The sequence below is a fragment of the Mustela lutreola genome, chromosome 11, assembly GCF_030435805.1.
Source record: "Mustela lutreola isolate mMusLut2 chromosome 11, mMusLut2.pri, whole genome shotgun sequence".
Lineage (NCBI taxonomy): Eukaryota > Metazoa > Chordata > Mammalia > Carnivora > Mustelidae > Mustela > Mustela lutreola.
In genome coordinates, this window is record NC_081300.1 from 63,438,428 (window position 1) to 63,465,266 (window position 26,839).

Here is a 26,839-nt window from a genome sequence, read left to right on the forward strand (position 1 = left end):
TATGTTGGGCTCTGTACCCAGTGGAGAGTCTACTTGAGATTCTCTCCCTCTGGCCCTCCCCTAGTTCGTGTGCTTGCTCTCTCTCTTCTCTCTTTCTAAAATAAATAAAATCTTCAAAAGCAAAGAAGAAAAAAAAACCCAAGAAACTGTGGTGGGTCTCCACTCGCCCAGTCCTCCCCTGTGACTCTGCTCTTTCTTCTGGCCTATGCCTGTGATTCTGAGTAATGTGCACATGCTGCTGTCTTGGGTTATCACATTGGTGAGTTTCATGAATTATGTATTGACCTTTTCTGTAGCTCCCTCTACATAGCCATTATCTCTGCTGCTTCCTGTTCTACCGGTATTTTACCTCCTGGGTAAATCTGTAAGGAATACTTATGTTTTATGCCTACCCAAATGTTACTCTACAGACGACCTTTGTAGCATGCTAGTAGTGACAAGGTTTTTGTTTGTTGGTTGGTTTCTTTTCTCGAGAATAAAATGGCCTTCTTAAAAATGTGCCCAGTTTTCTGTCCTTGTGGCTGACTTTTCCTGTACCTTCCAGGCTTGTATTAGCTCTTCTCTGTGCTGAGTGCTGCCAGGCTGCCTGTCAGCTCTGGTTCTTTCCCTGGGCCTCCCTGCTGGAGCTCTCAGGGCACAGGCCAGTGGCTGCCTTAGTCTCTCAAGATGCACGGCTCTGGGGCTAGGTTTCTTGTTTTCTGTATTTCATGGTATCTTAATTTTGGTTCTCTCCTTCATGCCACTAGCTTCTTCTTCTTCTTTTTTTTTTTTTTTTTAAAGATTTTTTAATTTATCTATTTGACAGAGAGAGATCACAAGCAGGCAGAGAGGCAGGCAGAGAGAGAGGAGGATGCAGGCTCCCCGCTGAGCAAAGAGCCCGATGTGGGGCTCGATCTGAGGACCCTGAGATCATGACCCGAGCCAAAGGCAATGGCTTAACCCACTGAGCCACCCAGGCGCCCCATGCCACTAGCTTCTTGAAGAAGAACTCAGTTTCTGGAGACCATGTCCATTTGGGTGCATGGGAGCTTCTGGGTCGGAAATACTTCATCAAGGATTGAGGAGCGTGTCCCACTGCTTTTTTGGTTCTGGTGCTGCCGCTGAGCAGGCCCAGCGCTTTTCCCAGTGAGCTGAGGCATCGCTTGCCTCACTCCCAGAGCTCCTGTCCAGTGCTGCAGGGAAAGTTCCTGCGAATCAGGTCACAGGGAGCCGTGTTTCCTCTGCTCCCTGTGTTTCCTCTGCCCACTGTGTCTGAATGTTGACCCCTCAGTCTTCTTCTAATTTATCTTTATCTCCTGTATCCATCTCTGTTTTTTTTTTTTTACTGGACTCTCTGGGAGATTTCTTTAGTGCTATCTCTGGCCTTTTGCCGCTGACATGCTTTTACTTCTAAGAACTCTTTCTTTGCTTTCTTTTTTTTTTTTTTTCCTTTCTCTCTTTTTATTTTTGTAATCTGACTTTCTGTTTTATAGAATCCTGTTAAATGGATGCAGTGTCTTATCTCTTTGGAAAATAAAGATTGTTTTTTGGCATTTTTTCATGTGGGGTCTTCATCTGCCATGAGAGGGTGTCTGGGAGCCCTTGGTTGGCAGCTCACTCTAAGAGAGGGGCATGGGGAAGACAGGTGGACACTCTGAACACGAGGGGCTTGTCCACCGCCAGCTTCCCCAGAGGCTCACATAGCTTCAGTTTCTGAGTCTTTCCTCCAGAACATGGTCTTCCAGACACTGGGCTGTAGGGTGAAGGCTTGGGTGCCACACTGGAAGAGGCCACAGGTGGACAGAAAGGCAGGAGGGTGGCCCTCAGGAGTTAGTGTGGGTCTAGACACTCAGTGGCCACATAGTCTGCTTCTTTCGTTAGCCTCCTATGCCTTCTCAGCTGGGTGGGTTGAGCCCCTCTAAGTCGAATGATTCTCCATTTTATGCTTTTCCAGAGAATAAATCTCTGGTGTCTGCTGGTGTGGAAATAGTTACCCAGCAGTGTGAAGTGGAGGAGGGGATGCCGGGGGAAGGCTTTCACCCAGGAATCTTTCTGTTTACCCTTGGTCCCTGAGTGCCTGGCACGCTCGAGCCTTGCGATGATCTAGGGCTATCACTAGATTGGCTCTCAGCCCTCCTTACTGTCACTTACTTAGGACTGTGCTTTCTTGGTTGGCTTGCCCTATCACCACTGGACCATCAGCATTCCAGATTCTGAAATGCTGTTGTTGGAGCCATCACTCCAAGTCCTTCCTGGCTTTGTGAGTTTGTGTTAAAGAAAAACCCAAAATCCTCCCTTTTCTGTAGTTTTAGTGAGGTTTTGAGTTGCATCAAAATAAGACGTGCAGGTTCAGTTCCTTATGCCAAACTGGAGGTTCCTATCTCATTTAAATTTATTTTTTTTTTTATTTTTTTTATTTTTATTTTTTTATTTTTTTTTAAAGATTTTGTTTATTTATTTGACAGAGATCACAAGTAGGCAGAGAGGCAGGCAGAGAGAGAGGAGGAAGCAGGCTCTCTGCCGAGCAGAGAGCCCGATGCGGGGCTCGATCCCAGAACTCTGGGATCACGACCTGAGCCGAAGGCAGAGGCTTTAATCCACTGAGCCACCCAGGCGCCCCTAAATTTATTTTTAAATGAAATTATTGTAGGGAACATATTTATTTAGACTGTGGCTTAGGCTAATTTAAGTCAAAGCTGTGTTTCCTGCTCCGGGCCAGTGTAGTGATTTGCTTTCCTTCTGGTCTGTCTTCACTTCCTGGCCCTTCTCCTGGTGGCAGGCTCACGGGCTTCCTTGGCACTGGGGGAAAGCAGAAGCTTCGGGCTAGGCCTCAACCATGGCAATGCTTGGACCTAGCTGGTGTTTAGAGAGGGCAGAACGGTTCTCTTTTGTGCTGGCCTGAGCTCTGCTTTACCAGATATGGCGTATTCCTAGGCTGTGCCACAAGTGCTGAGAGCTTACTCAGAAACATACAGGGCCATTGCACAGGCATGGGGTGCGGGGGTGAGTGGTGGGTGCTGCCATGAGCACCTGATTGGGAAGCAAGGACCTTGTCTCTCAGGACATCAGGGGTGGGCTTGAGTTGCGGAGGGCCTGGGGTATCAGGGCACGTTCTCCTTATCTCTTTGGTAGATGTTTGGTTAAAAATGTGGCAGGAATCTTTTTGAACTTGGCAAGGTCTTTTTTCCTCTCTAGTATCTACTTTTGATAGTGTGCTCAGGAAAACCTTCCTCAGCCTGGTATTATATAACTCTTTTCCTGTTTTTGTCTGGTACTTTTATGATTGGGGCTTTTATACACCCTGGGCGAAGTGTCACCTAGGCTCCGAGGTCCTGTCCCAGGTGGGTGAACAGACTCTTTGCACACCCAGGTGCCACTTCATCTGGAAGTTTCTCTTGTAGGGTGGGGTGAGGCAGAGCTGGCAAAACTCCTGCCCCATGAGAGGTCAGCTGGTAGATGAATGTGTGATTCTCAAAAGAGGAGAGGCTCCCTCAGGGAAAAACAAAAACCTCACACAGATGAGTGGTCATCCTATCCACCTAAGGCAGGAGGGTGAGTCTGTGACGCAGAGAGGAAAGAACCTTCCTGGTTTAGACTGCAGCAGGAGACCAACCAGATGGCCTTGCTCTCCTGTGAATGCAAGCACATGTTCAGCAATGGAAAAGGAGGTTGAACCTGGAGAAGGGGCGGTGTTGAGAAGAGTGCAGTCGGGAGAGGTGGGAAGGCCCCTGGGTGTGAACCCCGGCCCTTTGGAGTGGAGCACAAAGGGAGGTGGAGCGCAGAGGGAGGGTAGGGCAGCTGGAGGGCAGGGAAGGCCGCTGGATACTTCCCATCAGCATACTTGTGCACAGGCCCTTTCTGAGAAGTGTTTTGGCGGCTGGGCACCTTGAAGGCATGCTTCCACGTGGCTCAGCTTCAGGGGGACAGCAGCTCTGCCTGAGGGAGCCGCCTGCACTTGCTGCTGTCATCTGCTAGGAAGGGGGCGACACCAGCGTCATTGAATGTTGGAGGTATTTTGGGATGCAGTCTTACTGCGCAGTTAGGCAGACTGTGCTCTGATTTCTGTAACGCACCCTACTGCTTCCTATGTGCCAAGTGCCTGACGTCAGTTAACTACTATAATCCTCAGACCAACCCTACTTATCAGAGTCACCAGCTTGGGGGTGGAGTGGTGAGGGGCAGGCTGGAGCATTAGTGGACTTGGAGCTTACACCCATGCATGCCTTCCTGGAACACACAGTTTGCTAGTTCTTTGGCTTTATGCTGCCCAGATTCAGATTACAAAGACTGGGAACCAACTCCAGGTGTTGAATTGAGGTTCCCAATCAGGGGATAGGGTAGAGGTGAGGCAGGAGAGCAGGCCAGATACTGGACAGGAGTGCTGCAGCCTGGACCCAGGCTAGGCTTGGCCTCACACCCTGGCCTCTCCTGTGCACCTCCCTTCATCCTGGCCACAGCCCTTCCAGAGAGCTCCTTTATGAGGAACATGTGGGGGGGGGGGGTGGAGCGCCTCTCCCAAGACCCAGAGCTGGCGAGTGGCCAGGTTGGAATTTGAGCCTTGGTCTGTGTGAGGTCTGTGTGATTCTGGAGCCCAGGCCCTTCTTCCTCTGTCTGCTTCCTGCAGATCCAGTGCCCAGCACTTGGCCCACCCCAGCACATACCTTTCCCATCACCCTGGCCTCTGCTGCCTAGACGGACTCGTTTGAGTCCCGGTTTCCCCTCTACCTGTCACGCTGATTCTTGGTTCTGCACATCAAAATGCATGGCATTACCACCCCTTGTGTTAAATATAACCAGTTATTTGTCGGGTGCTGATTACTGCTGTTGCATACCAGTCCCTGCTCTCAAGATGTTCGTGGGATGGCAGGGCCGACCGACACTGAGCCAGCAATTCCTGCAGGAGGTGCCGCAGGTGTGGCCAGGGTGACCACAAGGTTACTGTGAGGCAGAAAGTTGGGTTCCTGGGTAGGAGCACGATTAGAGGGCCTAACAGGCTGGTGCAGTGGTTGGGCATCAGCATGCTTAGCAGCAGGACCCTGGAAGGGGGAGGGAGTGGGCTTCATGACTGTCTGCATTGCTGGTAAGGAGCAAGGCCCTTTAGGCAGGCAGGGACATAGCCTGGGCCACTTCCCACTCTTACTGTCCTGTGGCTTAGGGCACTGGCGGAGGTGGTGGAGGTGGAGACAGAGGCCCATGAGGAAGGACCACCACAGGTACAGTGAGAGATGGGGTGAGGGTTTGAACTTCAAGGAACAGAAGTCAGAATTGGGAAGTGAAGAGGGGCTTCCCAGGTTTCCAGTGTGGGCAGTTTGTGGACCTCCTCCGACAGGGCCTGTGGGATGGGTCAGGTCCTCCCTCCGAGACTCAGGTCTAAACCAGATACCAGTTGAACCCCGACCAGGCAGACCGGTGTAGCCGTGGTGACCAGGAAGAAGCTGGAGCTGGGGAGTTGGGGAGCCCGGCTTGAAGCAAGGGGCCACGTACTTTGAGCCAGTGTCAGTCCTTCATCCATCTTAGCAGAGGGTCGGGCACGTCCAGGCAGAGGCCAGCAGACAGGCCCTCTGTTATGGTGCTGGCGCCTTCCTGGCAGCCTCAGGTTTGGGGACAATGGACTTGGTATTGGTAGGATGTGTCAGGATAGTCCCAGTTAGGGTCCACCCTTGTGAGCTGACCCTGGTTTTGCTCCCTGATCTCCCCTGACTTGGCAGGCCCTTGTATTCCTGGCACTGATCTCAGGCTTGCTTGTGTGGGCAGAGCTCACTAGGACTTGCTGGTTCTTCTAAGCTGTTTCTCTGAGGCTGTGACCACCACTCTGTCTTTAGGGCTGTCTTTTCGTGTGCTAGTTTGCATTTGTTTAGTGTCGGTTGCTGGAAGGGGTTTGTTTTTTGAGGCTGAGGAATGGCCATCAAGATCCAGCTCTTCCTGTAGGCATCCTGGGGACAGAGCAGGGGGAGAGCGGCTGGTCCTGCATCCGTCTGGGGCCTGCCCTAAATGTGGGGCTGGGACCCACGACAGGCTCATGCAGTAGGCATGTTGGTCCTTGGTGTGGAAGGAGGGAGGGACACCACCCCTAAGCACTGATGCAGGAAGCTCTTCTGTGTGCATTTAGAACCACATAATGGATGGGAGCCTCTGACAAGATGCTGAGTTAGCTGAAAAGGAAAAGGACAGGGCCTCCTTGGGGGAAGATGTGGGAATGGTCACAGGGAGCAGAGCTGTCTGGTTTCATTTTTGCCTCATCTTCTGTTTCGTGGAGCATTACCTGTAGACTAGAAACAGGAGCAAAAACATTCTGTAAAATATGGTTTGCAGAACTAAAAACAGTACTCAGAGTGCCTGTTCATTCTTCAGCAAACAAACATGCAGGGCCTCTTTGGTCAGGTATTGTGTGCAGCAGTAGAAGGGACACGTGTGGGAAATGAGCACAGTGCTGTCTCGCAAAGTCCTGGTGCCTGGCCTAGGAGCAGCCTTCCTCCTTGGCCCCATAGCTGTGTAGCCCCTTCGAAGACATTTAACCCAGGTCTGTTTCCACTTGCTCAAGTGTGTATTCTGCCTCGTCAGGATCGGCCCTCTTCTGGCCTCCTGTCCTGACAATGTTCCTCAGGCTCTTTCAGTCATGTAATAACCAGTGCCCCTGCTCTCTGTGGACCTGGATGGGAGAGGGCTCCTTCTCCAGCACACCCCCTGGCATCTGTGCCTTAGGGCCTCAAAGCTCTTAAGCTGGTGTTTGTGTCTTGTCTCTGGGGACTGTGCCAGGTGTCTTTACTGCAGTCAGGGTTCACAGAGTTTGTGTGGGGCTTGTGAGTCTAAGGACTCCATAAAAGTGCCCAGCCGGGAGCCTGCCTAAGCCATGGGGGATTGCTCGTCTTGGGCACAGAGCCCGTCTGCATAACTGAGTACTGTCTCAGAGCCCTCAGCCCCGTTCTCTCCCTTTTTGTGTTCACACCTGGGTCCTGGCTCCACCTTCTACCCATGGCCTCTCCACTTGTCCTCAGCCAGCCTTCAGCATGTCCTACGGGCTAGCAGGTGCCCTCTTGGCTGTGTCTGCTGCTTTCTCCTCCATTGGTCTGTAGCTCTGTGGCCCTCAGCCCTGGCAAGCCTCTGGGGCAGGGTTTGCCTCCCACTGCTCTGGGAAGGTGGGGAAGGGAACAGGTATGGCCCTGGGAGACACAGGTGAGGCGCCCTTCTGAAAGCGGGTTTGCTCTATCACTTCTCTTGTCGGAGATGCTCCGTGACTTAGAGCCTGACCAAGTGATGACTCTCGATCTCTGTATGTGGACGCTTGCCTTAACGCTGGCTAGGTCCTCTGAGCCTGGCTGCCTCGCATCCCCACGGGTTGGATTCCACATTGTCCTCCTGCATTGTTCCTTTTGCTCTGCTCTTGTGGCCCTGATCACATTGCCCCTCGTGCGTGTGTCTGCTGCATCTTGGCTGCCTCGCCAACAGGAACTTGCTGCTGCTTTGCCTTTGCAGCTTGAGGAAGCAGACGGGGTAGAGACTATGCACTCATGTGTTTAATGAGTTATCCAGCAGTGTGGTGGGGCAGGGTCTTTTTATGTTTCTTTACATATTAATACAGATTTGCCCAAGTGATCCTTTCTTTAAGGATCACAAACAACCATGCAAGCATCCCCATGTGCACACTGATGAGTATCCTGGGTTTGGTGGGTTGGTTGGTTTGCTTGTTGGTTTGTTAGAATAGTCCGAAGGCTGTCTAGCGCCAGCTGGACTGGGCTTGTCTGATCCTCTTGGGGTGAGGCAACAGAGCCCTGACATGCTCGTTGGTTCATTCGTTCGTCAGCATGCCCAGCTCTACAAAGAAGGGAGGCTGCAGATGGGCCAGGCCCTGAGACCCAAGCCTGACATGCCCCTTCCTTTCTAACAGATGCACACATGTTCTTATCTTTGTGTGTGTTCGGCAGGGTGTGTGCTGCCATTCCCAGGGAGCTCAAGCTCAGCTGCTGTGCGTGGCTGCATCCTAGCAGAGCATCAGCTGCAGACAGCGTGATAGCCTTCTGTCTCTGATTGGACAGGTTTTGGCAAATGTGTGTTTTTTTGGTTTTTAAGATTTTATTTATTTATTTATTTATTTATTTATTTATTTATTTAGAACATGAGTGGGGGAGGAGCGGAGGGAGAGGGAGAGCATCTCAAGCATACTCTGCACAGAGGGTGGAGCCGGACCTCAAAACCCTGAGGCCATGACCCAAGCCAAAATCAAGGGTCAGGCTGTAACTGACTGAGTCACCCACGTGCCTGTTGGCGATGTGTTTTTAAGTCCTTTCCACATTTGTGAGGTTTATCTCCTTGGTCCCACTTGGAGAACCTGCACGTCCCACATACGGACCTTTACTATGGGGCGCCTGGGGGACTCAGTTGGTTAAGCATCTGTGTTTGGCTCAGGACATGATCCTGGGATCCAGTCCTGAAATGGGTCTCCCTGCTTAGCAGGGAGCCTGCTTCTCCCTCTGCCTTCCACTCCCCCTGCTTGTGTGCACATTCTCTCTCCCCCACCTCGTGACAAATAAATAAGTAAAATCTTTGGGGGAAAAAAAAGGAAAAAAAAGGACCTTTGGCTTGGGAGGGGACTATGAGTTGACATTGCATGGCCCCTACTTTTACAGAGGAGGAGACTGGAGCTGGTGTCCCACTGTTCTTAATGCCAGCCTTGGGTGGTAGTGGGGACACCCAAGCCACTCAGAGGGTAGGAAATAGAAGGTGCTGGCTGCTCAGCTATCTGTGTACACCTGATTTTGTTCTGGTTATGAGCAACTCCTAGGGCCTAGCTCCTCTCATCCTTCCTGCCGGGGTAACTGCTTTGCTTTGTGGTGTCTGCCTTTCTTGTTTCTTCCTTCTCATAGCTCTTCCCCCTTACCTTGCTCAGCCCACCTTTTATTGCTCTGCTGAGCAATAAATGCTCCATTATATGCCTCTCCTGGACCTTAGCAAGGCTGCTATGCTGGGGGACAGCGTCTCTTCCCCCCAGGGGCAGCTGCTGAGCAGGGCCTGTTGGCCAGGAACCCTATAGGAGCAGACTAACAGGTATGTGTGAACATCTCTTTTTATTCTGTATTACAGTGAGGATGCCATGAGAAAAGCTGGTGTGGCCCACAGTAAATCCAGCAAGGATATGGAGAGCCATGTGTTCCTGAAGGCCAAGACCCGGGTAAGGCCCTGGTGGGTGGAGCCCCGGGTAGAAAGCTCAGGGGCTCAGGAAGGGGAGGGTGCAAGGCAGGCTCTGGAAGCTCTCTCCCTACAGAGTGAGGGAGGGATGGCCACTCACTGACTGACCTTGGCACTGTGGGCTTTATTGCAGCATGCTGTGGGTTTTCCCATGGGTCCATGGTGTAGTTATAGGGAGGGTACTCTGGGGGACATGCAGGATGCAGGCCCAGCCTTGACCACAACACTGTTGCCAACACCCTCCATTCATGGTCAGCTCCCAGGAATCTTGTAGGATGCTCATGGAGGTCCCAGCTGCTCCTCTGAATAAGAGTGCTCCCCGCGGGATCCTCACTAAAGGCCCACAGGGCCCTGACACGTGCGCCCAAAGGTGTTCCTGTCGTGTTTTGTTAAGTGCTAAAGGCGATGCTTGTGGGTGTTGAGGCCTTGAGTCTAGGAGTGTCACAGGTGGAGTAATGGGGAAGGATTTCCGCCTTGTGAGCTCTCATCCTGGGCCGGGTGCCATGGGCTTCACATGAGCACCTCCTTTCATTGGAGTGTTCTCCCCAGGGCAGAGCTGTTTTAGTAGAAGTGGAGCAGAATGGGCACAAGGAAGCCAGCGGCTTGTGTAGAGTAACCCAGCCTGTGCAAGGGGGTGTGTGGCTGATGCCCGGGACTTTTCCTCTTCACGGCACCCGTCCTGCCTCCCTCACACATCCTGACAGTGCAGGCTCTGGCTGCACTGGGTCTGCCCTAAGCACTATGTGCCTGAGTGTGGTGTTGGGAGTTCTAGGACATCCTTGCGTGTCAGGAATTCAAAGCAGATCCTATTTATGGCCCTTGAGGGGATACTGGTTTGGATAAACCAACTGTCAAGACATAGAGGTCAATACAGGAAATTAGGGCATGGTCTGAGTGTTTAGAGGAGGTGGACATTTTTCAAAATGGAAATAACAGAGTCACCAAATTGCTGGAGAAAGCAGTTTCCAGAAGAGAAACCGCCTGCATGATCTGGTCTTAGAGGTTAGAGCACACAAGTGTGTGTTTGTGACCACATGGAAGTATAAGAAAGAGCTCTGAGCACTGAGGCGTGGGGGGTCTGCACTCTGGGTATATATGATAAACATCTTCCTTTGTTTTAATAACTTTATTGAGACCTATTTCATATACTGCACAAACCGCCCACTCCCCATTTTCCCGTCCGTAGGCCACCACTTCCTGATTTCTGTTGCTATGGATTTGCCTTTTCTGAACTTTTCATATAAATGCAGCCATACAGAAAATGTTGTGACTGGCTTCTTTCACTTGGGATAGTATTTTCAAGTTTCATCCATGGACCGTTTTGTTGCATATAGTTTATTCCATTTTATTGTTGAATAATATTCTGTTGTACGGATAGACTGTCTTACTTATCTGTTCATCAGTTGATGGTCATTTGGGTTGCTTCCGCTTTTTGGCTGTTATCAGTAATGCTGCTGTGAGGGTGCCTGGGTGGCTCTGGGTTAAATGTTTGCCTTCAGCTCAGGTCATGATCCCAGGGTCCTTGGATGGGATCTAGTCCCATGTTGGGCTCCCTGCTCAGCAAGGAGTCTGGTTCTCCTTCTCCCTCTGCCCCTCCCCCTGCTCATACACACACACACTCTCTCTCTCAAATAAGTAAGTAAATAAATAAATAAAAACAATGCTGCTGTGAACATTTGTGTGCAAGGGGCACCTGGCTGGCTCAATCATAGCAGCATGTGACTCTTGATCTCAGGGTTGTAAGTTTGAGCGCCACGCTGGGCATAGAGATTACGTAAAATTTTTTTTTTTTTTTTAAAAGCAAAACAAAACCAACAACATGTGTAGAAGCTTTCCTTTGGCCCTAACATTTTCATTTCTCTTGGGTAGATACCTAGGAGTGGAGTTGTTGAATCCTATGGTAACAGAACACTGCCATACTGTTTTGAAAGCAGCTGTATCATTTTACGTTCCCGCAAACAGGATATGAGATTCCAGTTTCTCCATGTCCTTACCAATATTTGTTATTGTTTGTCTTTTTTATTTTAGCCATCAAAGTGAGTGTGAAGTAGTATTTCACAAAAATTATGGTTTTGCTTTGCATTTCCCTGGCGACTAATGATATTGAGTGTCTCCATGTACTTGCTGGTCACTTATATATTTTCTTTGGAGAAATGTTTATTCAGATCCTTTGCCCATTTTAAAATTGAGCCTTTTTTTTTTTTTTTTTTTTAATTGACCAGAAGGGTTTTTAACGCGTTTTGGATATAAGTCTCCTATTAGGTAATGAATTTGCAAATATCTGGGGGGGGGGGATGGGATGCTATGACTGGTTTTGTTTGTATTTGCTTAGAATTAAAAGGACTTTGATGAGGGCTTATTTCAACTTTTGAAATGCAAAACTTGTTGGTTCTGCATGTTATCTATTGTTTGACAAGGAACTACCCTAAAACTTAATGACATGAAGCAATAAATTATTTCTCCTGATTCTGTGGGTCAGCAGCTGGGGCAATGGGAGTCACCTGGCTGACCCTTCTGCTCGTCTCGGTGCGAGCTCCCATGCAGCTATATTCAGCAGGCGGCCTGGCTGACCTGGAAGGTCCGTAAAGGCTTCCCTCCTGTATCTGCACATCAGTTTTCCCAGCGGTGGCCTCCATGTGGTGTCTCCAGCAGTAAAGTGTGCACTTCCTTATTACTATCTGGCAGCTGGCTTCTGAAGAGGAGGGAGCAGAAAGCTACCAGTCCTCAGAAGTCCTAGACCATAACTCTGATACAGCAGGTCCTAAGGGCAGTGGGAATTGCCATCTTTTTTTTTTTTTTTTTTTAAGATTTTATTTTTAAGGGGGCGCCTGGGTGGCTCAGTGGGTTAAGCCTCTGCCTTCGGCTCAGGTCATGATCCCAGGGGCCTGGGATTGAGTCCCGCATAGGGCTCTCTGCTCAGCAGGGAGCCTGCTTCTCCTCATCTCTCTCTCTGTCTGTCTCTCTGCCTATTTGTGATCTCTCTTTCTGTCAAATAAATAAATAAAATCTTAAAAAAAAAAAAAAAAAGATTTTATTTTTAAGCAATCTCTACATCCAGTGCGGGACTGGATGTAGAGATCCTGCCGTACTGCCCTGAGATCAAGAGTCACACATGCCCCCAACTAAGCCAGGTGCCCTTCACCTCTTTCTTTTGATGTGAGCTGTGGGGGGTTTATACAGAGAGGCCAGTGATTATTGGTGGCCCTCTTGAAGATTGGCTATCATAGACCCTGTCCTATCATCTGGGGTGCCTTCCATCCCAAAGAGAACATCGAGCAGCACAACAGCTCCCTAACCATCTCAGCCTTTGCCTTGCTGTAGCCCACACTCTGAACCTTAATGATGGCAGTCCCATTTCCTTTGATCAAGCTGGTTCTAAATCCCTAACTCCAAAGAGAGGCCCCAACTATTTGGAAGAGAAGTATTTTTAACAGGTGTTGGAAATTTCCTGTCTTTTTTTTTTTTTTTAAACAGAGACAGACCTACTGCTTGGGCACTAGCACTGTCTGATTGTCTGCTGCCTAGCTTTTTACCACTGCTTAGGCTCCTCATAGAGCTGGGTGCCAGTCAGTGCAGTGAGGCCCTTCTGTGAGGACTGGTCGGACGGCAGCCCAGGCACTCTTGTTGGCCTGCCCTTCCCATCTGAGACTCATCAGAACAACTGTGAAAGAATTGAAGAGGTGGGGCCGTTGAGCAGGGAGGACAGGGAAGAGTAATTTCTCTGTTTCTGGATTCTGGGAGGGGCTGGGAAGTGTAAGAGGCCGCAGGGAAGGGGCTTACCTTCCTGGGGAATCCTGGCAAGCTGGCAGGTCCAGAGGTGTCCACCCTGAAGGAAACTGGGGTGCTAATGGATACCTCAGGCTGCCTAGTATATACCCCAAGGCCCTGTTCGGTATGCTTCATGTGTGAGCTCATGTGATCCCACATCAGCTCTGAAGCAAATATGGTACCACTGTCCCCAATTTCAGAGAAGGAGGCTCTGGCGTACAGAGACTAGTTAACTTAACCAGGAGGTCACAGATCTGGGTGGAGCTAGAGCCGGGAATGGAACCCAGATGGTCTGGTGTCACCACACTCAACCACTTCTTTTACTCCCTCTCATCTCTCAAAGCAAAAGATACCCAAACAGCCACTTTAATTCCTTAACACCTTTAATTCCTACAGATGGGACTACTCCCTGCCTAAGGGAGGCTGATGGAAGCAAAAATAATTGTGCCTGGGAATGGTGGGTTGTTGTGAGAGTGACAGCTCCACAAAAACTTGAACCAGCCTCTGAAGGTTCGGGAAGATGTGGCATCCCCTAGATGAGAGCACAGTCAGAGGTCCCGGAAGCTCTGTAGCGGTGCCCACAATGGTAGTGTGTAGTGATGCTTACTAAAGCTGGGTGCATTTCTGAACATTTGCTCATTACTTGATTGTTTTTACCTTAAGCCTGTAAGTTAAACACTCATCTGCTCTTTTGCATTTAATATAGTGTTATGCCAGAGTAAACCATTACTGGTTTACAGTGTGGAAAGGACCGGTATAGAACTAAACCGCGCGACTTGGGAAACCAGAGTGAAACATAGGAACCAGGGAGGTGAGCATCGGATGTAGGAAGCCACCTTAGGATCTATCAAAGAGGAGGGCCTGAGCTGAATATCAGCCCCTGGAATAAATAAGGACAAGCACAGGGTGGGAAATAGGATCAGGCACAGCCGTGCGTCCGGCAAGGGAAGAAGAGGATGTATATCTGATGAAAGGAGGTGTTTTCCTTCCTTCATCCTTTTTAAGGGACCTCACAAGTCTGGAGTCTGGCTTTGACTGAATTTGAACATACCTTCTAGTATCCCTGTTTAATCAAGAGCAGCTATTGGACCACCCAAGAATTCAGGCATTAGAAGCCCTGCATCTTAGAGCTGAGAAAAGCACAACTGTGTGCACTAAAAAATGTGAACACATGAAAAGACTGGCATTTTCTTTCCTTTTTTCTTTTAAAGTACGCCTGAGCTTACGACCCTGAGGTCAAGAGTCACTCCACCAACTGAGGTAGCCAGTGCCTCAGGACTACCATTTTCTTAACAGTTGCTAAGATCTGCTAGGAAAGCCTGGCTTGGTGTAGCTGGTTCATGAGGAAGGTCCAGTAGGCATTGCTCCTTCCCTCCATTCTGTCTAAATGTGTGACAGTCAGGACTCCTGCATCATCCTTAGTAAACATACTCTTTCTGCAGTTCACTGTCTGTTCATTGCTTGGTTTTCACCAGCTGTGTTTGCTGAAGCATGTATTGAGGCTGAGAGAAGTACACACTTTGACTAGCCCTTGTGACATTTTCTCCTGTTTACTGGTGAAGAAACAGACGTAGGGCATGTCACTGGTAGCATGGGGAGCTAGCTAGCTTGTTTACTTGCTTTTTTTTCCCTGTTATTTTTATTTTTATTTATTTTTTGTTTTGGGTTTTTGTTGTTCCTTTTTTTTTTCCTCTTTTCAATTTTAAGTAGCCTGCATGCCCAGTGTGTGGCTTGAACTCATGATCCTGAGATCAGGAGTCACATGTTCTACCGACAGCCAGACAGTTGCCCCTCTGTCTTATTTTTATAAATGTAAGCTGGGTAAGGAGACCACAGGCATTTGTTTTATTACTCATTTTTTGTATGTCTAAAATACTTCAGAATATATAAGAATAAAATGTTAAAATATATGACTTCCAATCCAATACTTAATGAAGGCCTTTGGTTGCCAAAAACACCGGCTTTGGAGTACCTGCTCTAGGATTTGATACATTTTTCAACATGTGAGGAAAACTTTCAAACAGACTTTGTAGAAACTAACAAACTGATCCTAAGGAAATTCAAGGGACCCAGAATACTCAAAACAATCTTAGAAAAGAAAATAGTCTGAAGACTCCTACTTGTGAATTTTTAAATGTCCTGCAAAGCTACAGTAATCAAAACCATGTCAAACTAGCATAAGGATGTACATACAAATCAGTGGAGTAGAATTGAGAATCTACAAATAAATCTTTGTGTCTATGGTTAATAGATTTTTTTAACATGGGTGCTGAAAGAGTTCAGTGGGGAAAAACAATCTTTACAACAAATGGTGCTGGGAAAACTGGATTACCATATATAAAATACTGAGGTTGGATCCCATCTTCACACCATATACAAAAATTAACTCAGAATGGATGGAAGGCCTAAGCTGAAGAGGTAAAACTATAAAGCTCTTAGAAAAAGTTGTAGGCATAAATCTTTGGTGACCTTGGATTGGGCAACAGTTTCTGACATACGACACCAAAAGAACAAACAGCAAAAGAAAACCTAGGTTAGTTTGACCCATCAAAATTAAAAACTGGGACGCCTGGGTGGCTCAGCTGGTTAAGCAGCTGCCTTCGGCTCAGGTCATGATCCCAGCGTCCTGGGATCGAGTCCCACATCGGGCTCCTTGCTCCGTAGGGAGCCTGCTTCTCCCTCTGCCTCTGCCTTCCACTCTGTCTGCCTGTGCTCGCTCTCACTCTCTCTCTCTCTGACAAATAAATAAATAAAATCTTAAAAAAAAAAAAAAAATTAAAAACTTAAAAAAAATTAAAGACTATTGTGCATCAAAGGACATCATCAAGAAAGTGAAAAGACAAATCATGGAATGGGAGAAAATATTTGCATATCATTTATCTGTTAAGGAACTGGTATCAGCATATATATAAAGAAGTTCTCCAACTCAACAATAACAACAAAAAGTGTAATTCAAAAAATAGCATGAAGGACTCTATCAGATATATCTTCAAAGAAGACATACAAATGGCCAAGAAGTACATGAAAAGCTGCTCAGCATCACCAGTCATTAGGGAAATGCCAATCAAAACCACAGTGAGACACCACTTCATACTCATGATGCCTGAAGACCTTGGAACCTCCTATGTTGCTGCAAGGAATGTAAAATGGTATAGACACTGTGGAAAACTGTGATGATTCCTCAAAAAATTGAACAGCTACCAGACGTCCACATAAACTGGCCCACAGATACTTATAGCATCATTCATAATAGTCAAAAAGTGGAAATAACCCAAATGTTTATGAGCTGATGAATGGATAAACAGAAGGAGGTATATCCAGACGATGGAATGTATGGCCATATAATGAGTAAAATGATTTGGCCATATAAAGGAGTAAAATACTAATACATGCTATAACATGGATGAATCTTGAAAACATCATACTGAGTGTAATAAAATAGTCATAATGGTCCATATTATGCAACATGATTGCATTTGTGTAAAATGCCCAGAATAGGCAAATCTTTAGGGACAGTGTATTAGTTTCCTATAGCTGCTATAACTAATTACCAGACTTTGGAGACTCTAGTGTTTGGACTCATGGCTTTGGCCTCTGGGCCTGAAGCTCTGCCCTTGTAGTCATCTTTCCTTTTCTTGAGGAGTAATGCATGTTTGCAGAGTCATTTTATCAGCCTTTTTCCTGCCTATAGCATTTTGGGAATCTGACACCCTTCTTTGATTTTAACCAGTCTCTCTCCTTTTCAGGCCAATCTGTCAGTGTTTCTGCTGGTGTAATACTCACAAGCCTTTGTGGGTCTCCCATGCATGTGATGGGATCCATGCCATTAGACAAGGGGTTTCTCCACCGATCTTTTCTGTGTGATTTCATCCCTGCCTTTGGCTTCTGTGAGATGATTCCCAATTGAGGGGTTTGTGAATTCTGTGTCTACTCTTTTTGGCACTAATAAAATTTATGTCCGGCCACACCTTGGCCTTTTCTCCAGGAGCACATCTTTTTTTTTTTTTTTTTTTAAAGATTTTATTTATTTATTTGACAGAGAGAGATCACAAATAGGCAGAGAGGCAGGCAGAGAGAGAGGAGGAAGCAGGCTCCCTGCTGAGCAGAGAGCCTGATGCGGGACTTGATCCCAGGACCCTGAGATCATGACCTGAGCCGAAGGCAGCGGCTTAACCCACTGAGCCACCCAGGCGCCCCAGGAGCACATCTTCATAACAGTGAATCTCCTCAGTTTAGCTTGATTTTTTGCCCCCCCAATTAAGATAGCCTAGGAGTTTTCCAAACCCATCAAGTCCAGGTTCCTTTTTGCTTACTAGTTCTTCTCTCAGTCTCTCTGTCTGGTCTCACATTTTACTCTGAGCATCAAGAAGCTAGGCCATACCTACAACATTTTTCGTGCAAGTCTACTCCCCCAGCTCTCCAGATTCATTGCTTTCAAGGTCAGTTTTTGCCTTCCACACAACTAGGATACAATTCAGCCAAACTTCTGCCACTAGATAATGAAGCTTCTCTGTGCTTCAGTTTCCAATGACATGTTCCTCATTTCCTCTGAGCCCTCCCCAGAAACACCTGTAACATCTTTCCACCAGCGTTCTGGTTTTGATGATACACATGTGTTCTCAAAGATGATGTGGGGCTTTCTCTGCCAGGTTCCTCAGTTCCCTGTGAATCCCAGGTAGCAGAGTCTTTGGCATGCATGTTTCTACCAACAGTGCCCCCTGTTGCCTGACTTCCTCTTTTCTACCCCTTAATTCTTGAGAACTAGGTGTTAGATGGGAAGAGCCCAGGGTTGCCGTGGTGTCATGAACAAGAATATGTCTGAGGTGGGGCTCTGTGTTCATAGTTTGCCGCAACACCACAGTTTGCCGGGAGTTCAGAGTGACAGCCTGACTCTTCTCCTAAAAAGTTCCCCCATACACTTGTCATCTGATGGTACCACCATTTAATTGGGTGTCGCAAAATGGTCATTTTTCTGAGTAATTTTCTGGGTTTCCTTACACTTTTATTAGAAGGAATTTTTCTGCAAAGAAGGGTTTTCTTTCATCAACCAAGACTCCTTGGTTGCTTGAAACAGCCTCTTCTGGATGACCAGGAATGCTTTCCCTGTCCATTGTCCCTTTGGTGCCCAAGGACTTGCTACCCTTGGTTACCCCCAGGGGTGATCAGAAGAGCTTGGGTTCTGTTCTGTGAGTATTATGAGCCTGGGGGCTTTCCATCATGTGTGTTTCAGTCCATTGCATTGGTTCATTTCGATGCTTCTATGGTCCTTTCCTCACCCAGGGGCAGCCCCCAAGCACCCCCTGTCCCCCTTAGGGCCCCTTATCATGACTCCTTTCGTCTTTTGCAGCTTACTTGTGTCTTGGTCCCTGAATGGGCCGTTCTCTATGGAGCCCTGGTTCCTTTATGAGGGTGAAATGGTATTTTGAGCATGCGGTGTGGGCACTGGTGCTAATGGCTTCTGCACCTAATTGTGAACAGAGCTAAGAAGTAATACGTTTTGGTGGCAACAAGCAACAACTTCAAAAACCCCATAATTTCACACTGATATTTCCTGTTCCAATTTAACTTTATAGGGTTCTACTTTCGTTTTAAATGTGTATCTTTTCTCTTAATGTGAATATCTTTGCTTCTAATATCATTAGCATAATTACTTGCTCTACTCTAAAATACTTTTGGGGAACGCCTGGCTGACCTCAGTCAGAGGAGCATGCAGCTCTTGATCTCGGGGTTGTGAGTTCGAGCCCCACAATGGTTGTAGAGATTACTAAAAACAGTAGATAAACTTAAAAACATAAAATACTTTTGAAATGAACGGACTAATATTACCACTAATACTGGTAACAAATAATAACAAAATGTGGAATGAAGGATTTCTTTGCAGCTCTGTTAGTCAGTAAAGTGTATCCCTTCCACTAAGAACATCCAGTTTGTTTTGTTTGCTTTTCTATTTTTTAAAATGGTCACTGACAAGGGTTCTTTTCCCTCTGTGATTCCGATACCAACTTGATAGTTAGCTCATACATTTCAGTTTATTTTGAATTTTTAGGAATTTTTTTTCTTTTGATTTAGTTCTGTGTTGTTTGATTAAAAAAATGTACATGCTTCCAGTGTGAAAACCATATAACAAAGTGTGAAATCTCATTTTCAGCCCCATCCCTGATACCTCTGGGGGTAACTGTTTATCTCCGATTTTCCCTTCCAACTTTGTTTTGCAGATACAAGCGCATATATATATTCAGATTCCCCATGTCTTAGACAAAAGGTAGTGTACAGCGTGTAGTGTGTGGTGCCTAGAATTTTCTATGGATCCTGTGTGTGTGTCCCTGCTCCTGCTCCTCTCTCCACATCCATGTGGAGAGGCATCCTTCACTCTTGTTGTTGGGCCTTCATGCTAGTCTTGCACAGGTTAGGCAAGGGTTTAAACTATAAAGCTTTTCCCCACATGTTTCTGTCTTCTCATTTGCATCTGCCTCAGTAGGTGGTTGGAAGAATTGAATGCATTGATACATGTAAAGGTTTAGAGCTGTGCCCAGCACCGTGTCAAGTGCCAGAGTGTTGACTGTTACTACCTTGATCTGGTGACACCCATCCTCGTGTTGTAGCTGTGACACAGATTTTTGATGTTGAGTGGGGGAGATGGTCAAGACTGACTGAAGGTAAGGGATGGGGCAGTCCCAGAGAGGTGGGTTGCCTTGGAGCAAAAGAGGGTAGCAGACCCTGGGAATTCTCACGTGGGGGCAACTCAATCAGGACTTCTCAGTTAGAGGCCAGGGAAGTCAAGCAGCCCACTCTGGGGGACATGAGAGGGGCAGTCTCGAACTCTGGGGCCTTCCGAGGAGGAACACTGGTGCAGATATGCAGCACTCAGCTCCCAATGGTTCTTGGGTGGCCTGGCCTCTGCAGGAATCTTGGAGATTCATCTAACCTGTAAGAAAACCTCTTGGAGACCTTGGGACTAACTGCTTCCTGTGCCCATGTCTCCTGTCGCTGGTCATGTCCCTCCCTCCACCCCCCACCCCCAGACCTCATCATGCTGGCTTGTTCTGGTCCCTAGAGCTTCCACTCTCCCCATCTGGCAGCGGTTGGCCCCAGCTGGGAACAGACCATGCTGACCCTCCAGGTCTGGGCTCAGGACTAGAGTGGGGCTCTGAGCACCCCATCCTGGTTCTTTAGTAAAGGCCTTGGGGACATGTTCCAAAGCTCCATTTTTACTGTATCTTGTGTCTGCATGAAAGTATCTGGTTGCTTTTCAACCTGTTTCCTCATTTTATCTTTTGTGGAGGTATAGAAAACTCTACAAATTATTTTAAGGTATACCCAGTGTAACTGATGGCCTATGGCCTTAACAAGACAGCAGAAATTGACCTGCCAGTCACCCAATCGTCACTCCCTCGTACTTGGCCACCTCATTTCCTCAATTTCCTTCAGGCCTCCCACCTTTCTTGCTCCTCGCTCATCACACCGCTGTCCTTTAAGGACCAGCCTCAGCAGGTGACTCACAAGCTGGAACCCCAACTCCAGGGAGCTTCCTTCACCCCTAGCCCATTGTCTTTCCTATTAGAAATTGGGGGTGGGCAGTTGGATGTTGGGAGTGTTGACATACCTGCTAAGTGTCCCTTTACTCCAGCAGAGGCTCACTGTCCCTCTTCCTATACCTACCCCCTTTGCATGTGCTTAGCATCCCGGCTTTGCCTTCCCCTCCCCTCATGTTTGGGTCTGCTGATTCCCCTGGCCAAAATAGAGTGGTCGGGTGAAGTTTGGAGGTAGATGAGGAGTAATGAAGATTTCCAAGGTGTGCTTATATTTTTGTATTCACCTGAGACCACTTTTCCTGAAGGAAAAGTAAACCCAGTAGGTTTACTGTCTGTGCTGGCCTGTGTCCCCGGGGTAGTAACACTGCAGGTGGCACGGTTTGGTCCTGGGTTGTGGGGGGTGTCGTCCCTCAGTCTGCTGCCGAGTAGACTCTCTCTCGGTGTTGCAGTGACTTAGGAAGGAGGGTTGTGGGAGCAGGGCAGAGAGCAAAGGCTTTGCCCGTGCAGGGATGCCTTGCTGGAAGGATGGGCTTTTCAAGCGGGGGGAAGGATGGTGCAGCTTCTCTGAAATAAGATTTTAACTCACACATGCCTTACTTCGTTGGCCACAGGACAGACTCACAGTGGTGATCTCTCCAAAACCCCTGGGAGCGGGTGTCCTTGGTTACAGAGAGGACAAGCGGTAGAAGGCAGGTCCTGTGGTGCAGTTCCAGAAACCCAGCAGCTGGAAGAAGAGGGCCCTCGCCAGTGGCTTTTACCTGCCACCCTTGGACGGCCCTGTGTCCTCTTCCTTGCCTGTGCAGTAAATTCAGATTCACGCATATCTCGGAAAAGCTCAGCCAGGGGCGCACATCCAGATTTGCATGCAGGCACGTCAGCAGTGAGAGAGCAACAGGCCGGCCGGGTATTAAAAGCGAAAGTACTTGGATACAAATAGTGCAAAGACAAAAGCGGCCCGCCCATGCCTACTGCTGATGTGCCTTGTGACCTCAGGCTGGCCCCTCATCTCCTCTGTGAAAGGAGGGCTGCCTGAGCTGGCTGGAGACCCTCTTGGTTGAACGTTTTCCCCAGGCTGGAAGGAGCAGCAATTTGATGCCTCTCGGTATCCGATACCCTTGGCTTTTTGTTGCTTTGTGCTTTTTGTTGGCCTGCTGTAGCTGAGCACTGACGGCTCTTCTCTGAGAGATGGATTCCAGAGGAGGCCGAGCCAGGCTGGCCGGCAGCCTTTCAGGAAGAACCCTGTGCTTGGTGACACTGCCGTGCAGAGGGGGATGGGAAGGGGCATCGCAGGGCTTCACTTCTTCATCTGGGATTAAATTGCTTCCTGTTTTTACTTTTAGGATGAATACCTTTCTCTCGTGGCCAGGCTCATTATCCATTTTCGTGACATTCGTAAGTAAAAATTTACATTTCTGGGTCGTTTTGATGGCCAGGAGGGGCTGGCCCTTTCTTGGGACAGTGGGGGCTTTCTTGGCCACAGTGCCTGTGGCAGAATATCTGTTTAAAAAGCTCCTCCTTTCTGGGAAGTTCGACATTGCTTTGCATTTGATTCTATTTCCCATCCACTCAGAGCCTCAACCTCAAAAATGCTGATTTTGGCAAAATTGAAATGCTACCCTCCAAGTGGTCTGGACTGCTATTTTTGCTTGTCCATGAACATCTCCTTTTTTAAAATACTGTTGCTTTTGTCTCTAGGCAGTTCTTAAATAAGCCAGGTTTACCCTGGAAAAGAAACTTCCTTCCCTAGGAGTTGGTTTTATTGACCCGTGGGGGTCTGACCTGTCAGGCTGAAACTTCCTGAGTCTTGCCTCTGGCGCCTGCTGCATTCCACCCCCTCTGATTCACAGGGTCCTACTGGCATCGCTGGGGTGCTGTGAGCCCAGCCTGGCAGCAGCAGTGACTCTTGAGAAGTACATGTCCTTGCAGACTAGGCTCAGGGGTCATGGTGGTCTTTTGTGTGTTAAAACGTAAGCATGGAGATCTCGGAGTATTCCTGGATGGGTGGTCACAGTCTCTAAGGGAAACCAGGTTGACAGGGCCCGTTGAGGTTTCAGCCAACAGCGCCTCCTGCCTGCCTGCCTGCAGTTCTCTGACTGCAGGCGGTGGGTGGGGGGTGCTGTGGACACCGCCGATCTGTGGAATACGCACTTGGCATGTCCAGTGGTTTCTACCCATGCTTGTAGAGGTGGCAACAGCTTAAGTCAATAATTTCAGACAAGAGGTGACGTTGCAAACCCCAGAGTCCCTGTGTGACCCATAGGTTTTGCTTCTTCCCATACTGGTTTTTTATGAGTGGCCAGCCAGGTGAACTTTGCTTGATTCTACCTTCTTGGCATGTTTGGTAAGGTCCTATGGTGTTTAGAACAAATTATTAGAACTAGAAGCCTGGGAAATGAGCAGCCTGGATGAGATGCTTTGGCTGGTCCTGCCAAGGGGCTCTACTTGTTGGGGCTGGGCTGTCCTGGTCTGTTTGGGAGGCGGCTCTGGCATAGTAGCGCACAGCCCTGGGGGCCAGGAATGACCCCTGCCCACTCACCAGCTACAGCTCATCGCCAGTCTGGGGAGGAAGGCCCTGTTGCAGTGCTTGCCCCCCAGGTGTCTAGGGGCAGCTGTAGCTCCGGCTTCTGGCCAGCCTTGGACCGACTCACTTTCCTCATGGAGAAAGTAGGGATGCTGCCTCATCAGGGCAGGCTCAGAAAGGTGTTGTGGAAGTCTCGACACCATTCTGGACCCATCATGGATCCCTGTAGCTCTCGTGTTTGTTGCTCAGGGCCCCACTGAGAGCCTGCACCCAGGAAGGAGAGCCAGAGTAGGCTCACAGCAGGCTTCTGCCTGGGGGGGGGGGGCAGTTTTCCAGGGCTCTGGGTTGACCTTGGGTGGTTCTGTACCCTCTTCCCTCATACCCCCTTGAGTGTCAGCTCTGCCAGGAGTGGACACGCATGCGTGCACGCATACACACTCAAGATATCTTTTACCTTGTGTTTAGTTTTGGCAAATGACCTCTAGGCAAATGCCTACAAAGCTGACTTACCCAGGAAATATGTGGTTATGTAAAACTTTGTTTACTCTGTGTTTTGTTTTTGTTTTCTTAAATACAGATAACAAAAAATCTCAAGCTTCAGTCAGTGGTAAGAGTTTTTCCTGTTTGAATTAAAGTTGTATCCCAACCTTGGGCTTGGGGTGGCAAGAATGTGATTATGGATGCTGCATGTGCCTGGGTTAAGCCGTTTTTAGAGGATAAAGTGCACACAAAGAAGAGCTCTGGCTGGCGGTGAGAACTGTGAGCCACGCCCAACCCTCCAAACTTCCTCTTCCTGGCCTGCTGCAGTCAGAGAAGACCTCCCCATCCCATGTCACTCAAATACTGTTTTTGTCTGGCAAAAAGATGATTTAAAAAATTACAATCATGGAGATGTTATCCAAAATTTTGAGCTCCCTGGAGGAGAATTATCATGGTCTGTTCACTGTAATAATCTGTAGTAGTATTTTTTTAGAGAGTAGCTGTGAGATCACTTCCTCAAGTTACAAAGTTTATTTTTAAGTTAAGAATTACTTTTTTTTTTTTTTTTTTTTTTAACTTCAAGACTATCACACGGGAACTGTGTTGATTCAGCCCTGGTCTTGCTGATTAGGCTGCCAGCAAAGGGGTTTTTTGAATCCACAATGGCCAGCTGAGCTCTGATCTGTCAGGAAGAGAGCCAGTCTGGCACACTGTTTCTCTTACCACAGGCAGCCCAGCTATAAATGCCGGGTGTCCAGGCTGGCCTCAGCCGAGCTGGCAGCCCTTGTGTGTGGACCCCCATGTCTCTGCTGGGCTCTCCCGGGCATGTGCAGGGATTGTCAGCCAGGCAGGGCTGGGTGGGATAAAGAGCACACGACCAGGAAACTGTCTGTGTTCTTGGCCTTGAAGTGTAGGTTCCTTTGGCACCTGGTTGTGCACAGGGCACTCTACACTGGCTGGGCCATACCTTTTTGTAGGAAGCATTTACCATGACTTGACATTGTTTTGTCAAGAGTCTTGGGCTCCTTGTTCCAGGTCATAGCATCGCTTGGTGAGTGGAGTCCACTGCTTCCTGGCAAGCATCACTGTGCCTCATCTCGTGGCACTCTGTGGACCCTTCCCCCATCCCTCCTGCACACCTTAGCTTGTTTCAGTGTGGTGTCCTGAGAACTCCTTAGTGGGGTCCTGCACAGACTTACCAGATGTGGGCGGCTGGAGTGCAAGGAGGCTTGTAACTTCCCTGAAAGAACATCTGTCTGTGCCCCTTCAGTTCTCTGGCCTACAGGGTTTTTCTTACCATGAAGAGGGACCTGCTGTCCTTTGTTGTCCCTGGGGTTACCAGCTGTGTCTTCCCCAGCAGGAGGTGTGTACAGTCAGGATGGGTGGGGGCTGTTACATGCCTTCACGGGCTTATTTGTCCCTCAGCATTAGGACCTGGCATAGGCCAGGCTATGGTTTGAGATGTGTTCCCTGCCCAGGAAGGCTCACGATCCAGGAGCAAAGACATTCATGTTGGCATTTGGGCTCCTGGGGTGTGATGGGCAACTGTGGGCCCAGAGGCTCCTGGGACAATGGCCTTTTACCGCTCGGGGCTTTGAGGGAGTCGTGCCTGGAGATGGGGGGAAATGTGTGCTCTGTGAGGCCTGATAGTCTTCGGAGCATCACGGTTCAGCAGGCACTGAACTGAGATGCTGAGTATGGCTGAGATGCTGTGCCCTTGTGTTCCCACAGACCCTATGAATGCGCTGCAGAGCCTGACTGGTGGGCCCGCTGCAGGAGCAGCTGGAATCGGCATGCCTTCGCGGGGCCCAGGACAGTCACTGGGCGGGATGGGTGGCCTTGGCACCATGGGGCAGCCGATGCCCCTCTCAGGGCAGCCACCCCCCGGCCCCTCAGGGATGGCCCCCCACGGCATGGCTGTTGTATCTACAGCAGCGCCACAGAGTGAGTACCGTGCTTTGCACAGAGCCTGCCAGTTTGTTTGCAGGTGATGTGCATTTTATTCCTTTGCTTAGGATGGTATTGAGACAAGCTTGAAGAAACTCCCAGGTAGCTCTTTTTATCTTTACTGTGTATGGAGAGAAAAAGTTCCAAACCTTCTTCAGGCTGTCAGAGGGTTAAGTAACATTGAGGCCCTCCTCCTACCCCTGAGCAGGAGTGGAGGCCTCAGAGGAGGTTGGAGTAGTCTGGGATTCCATCCAAGGGGCTGTGTTTTGCAGCTGAAATAGTCACAGTCATGTCTCAGGCTGTTGTCCCCCACAAAGCAATGCTGTCAGCACCCCACAGTGCCCAGAAGGCCCCCGTCTCAGGAGCCATTCCTCCAGTGCTGCCCTTGCCCATTGGCCAGGCTTCCCTTCCCTGAAGGCAGTGCCATGCCCTCCTTGTGCTGCTTTGCAGGACCCAGTGCCTTGGCCCCTCCATCCAGCTACCCCAGCTGGGAGTGAGTTATGTGGCGCAGGTCTCCCTTCCCTCTTCATTCCTGGGCCTGTCTTATTGGCTCTTTGATTTTCATAAACGGCCATTCAGTGCTCGGATTGTACTTCAGTACTGCGAAGTGCTTTGGTACTTTTCTCCCCTTTGTATTTATTTTTATGTATGTATTTTTTGAAATAGTTTAAGAGTCACAGGAAGTTGCAGAACGGCATAGAGAGTGCCCATGTGCCCCTTTGCTCAACTTCCCCAACACTAACCTCTTAGTAACACATTGTCACAACTGAGAAATGAACGTTGCGATGATGCTGCCAACTCAGGTGGCCTTTTTTCAGATGTTGCTGGTTTTTACATGCTTTCTTGCGTGCGAGCTGACGTGCAAGGTCACGTGTGGCATCACCACCACAGTCAGCATGCAGAACTGTTCCATCCCTGGTAGCAAGCTGTTGTGTTCTCTCTTAATAATCCCACCCTCGGGCACCTGGGTGGCTCAGTGGGTTAAGCCACTGCCTTCGGCTCAGGTCATGATCTCAGGATCCTGGGATTGAGTCCCGCATTGGGCTCTCTGCTCAGCAGGGAGCCTGCTTCCTCCTCTCTCTCTGCCTGCCTCTCTGCCTACTTGTGATCTCTCTCTGTCAAATAAATAAATAAAATCTTTAAAAAAAATAATAAATAAATAAATAAATAAATAAATAAAATCTTAAAAAAAAAAAAAATAAAATAATCCCACCCTCCCTCCAATTTCGAGCCCTGGCAACTGCTGATCTATTCCCCATCGCTCTATGTGACTTCACAAATGTTATATCAATGGAATCACACAATGTTTGCCATTTGGAGACTGACTTTTTTTCGCTCAGTGTAATGCCTTTGAGGTTCTCCAAGTTGCATCAGTAAATCATTCCCTGTTCATTGTTGAAATGTATTCCATGGTCGGGGGTATACCACA

General features: G+C 48.6%; 1 protein-coding gene across 5 annotated transcripts in view; it reads left to right on the top strand.

Annotated features, from left to right (window-relative positions):
• Positions 1–26,839, top strand: part of MED15 (mediator complex subunit 15) — a 67,666-nt gene that overhangs the window by 15,045 nt on the left and 25,782 nt on the right. For 3 of the 5 annotated variants that reach the window (XM_059140826.1, XM_059140829.1, XM_059140830.1), the window contains exons 2-5: positions 9,058–9,145; positions 21,803–21,854; positions 23,561–23,590; positions 25,195–25,407. In XM_059140826.1, coding sequence (XP_058996809.1) covers positions 9,058–9,145; positions 21,803–21,854; positions 23,561–23,590; positions 25,195–25,407 — 383 coding nt within the window. Of the gene's footprint in view, positions 1–9,057; positions 9,146–21,409; positions 21,565–21,802; positions 21,855–23,560; positions 23,591–25,194; positions 25,408–26,839 lie in introns of those variants that run through there. The other 2 variants (XM_059140831.1, XM_059140832.1) reach the window with 2 other exon arrangements.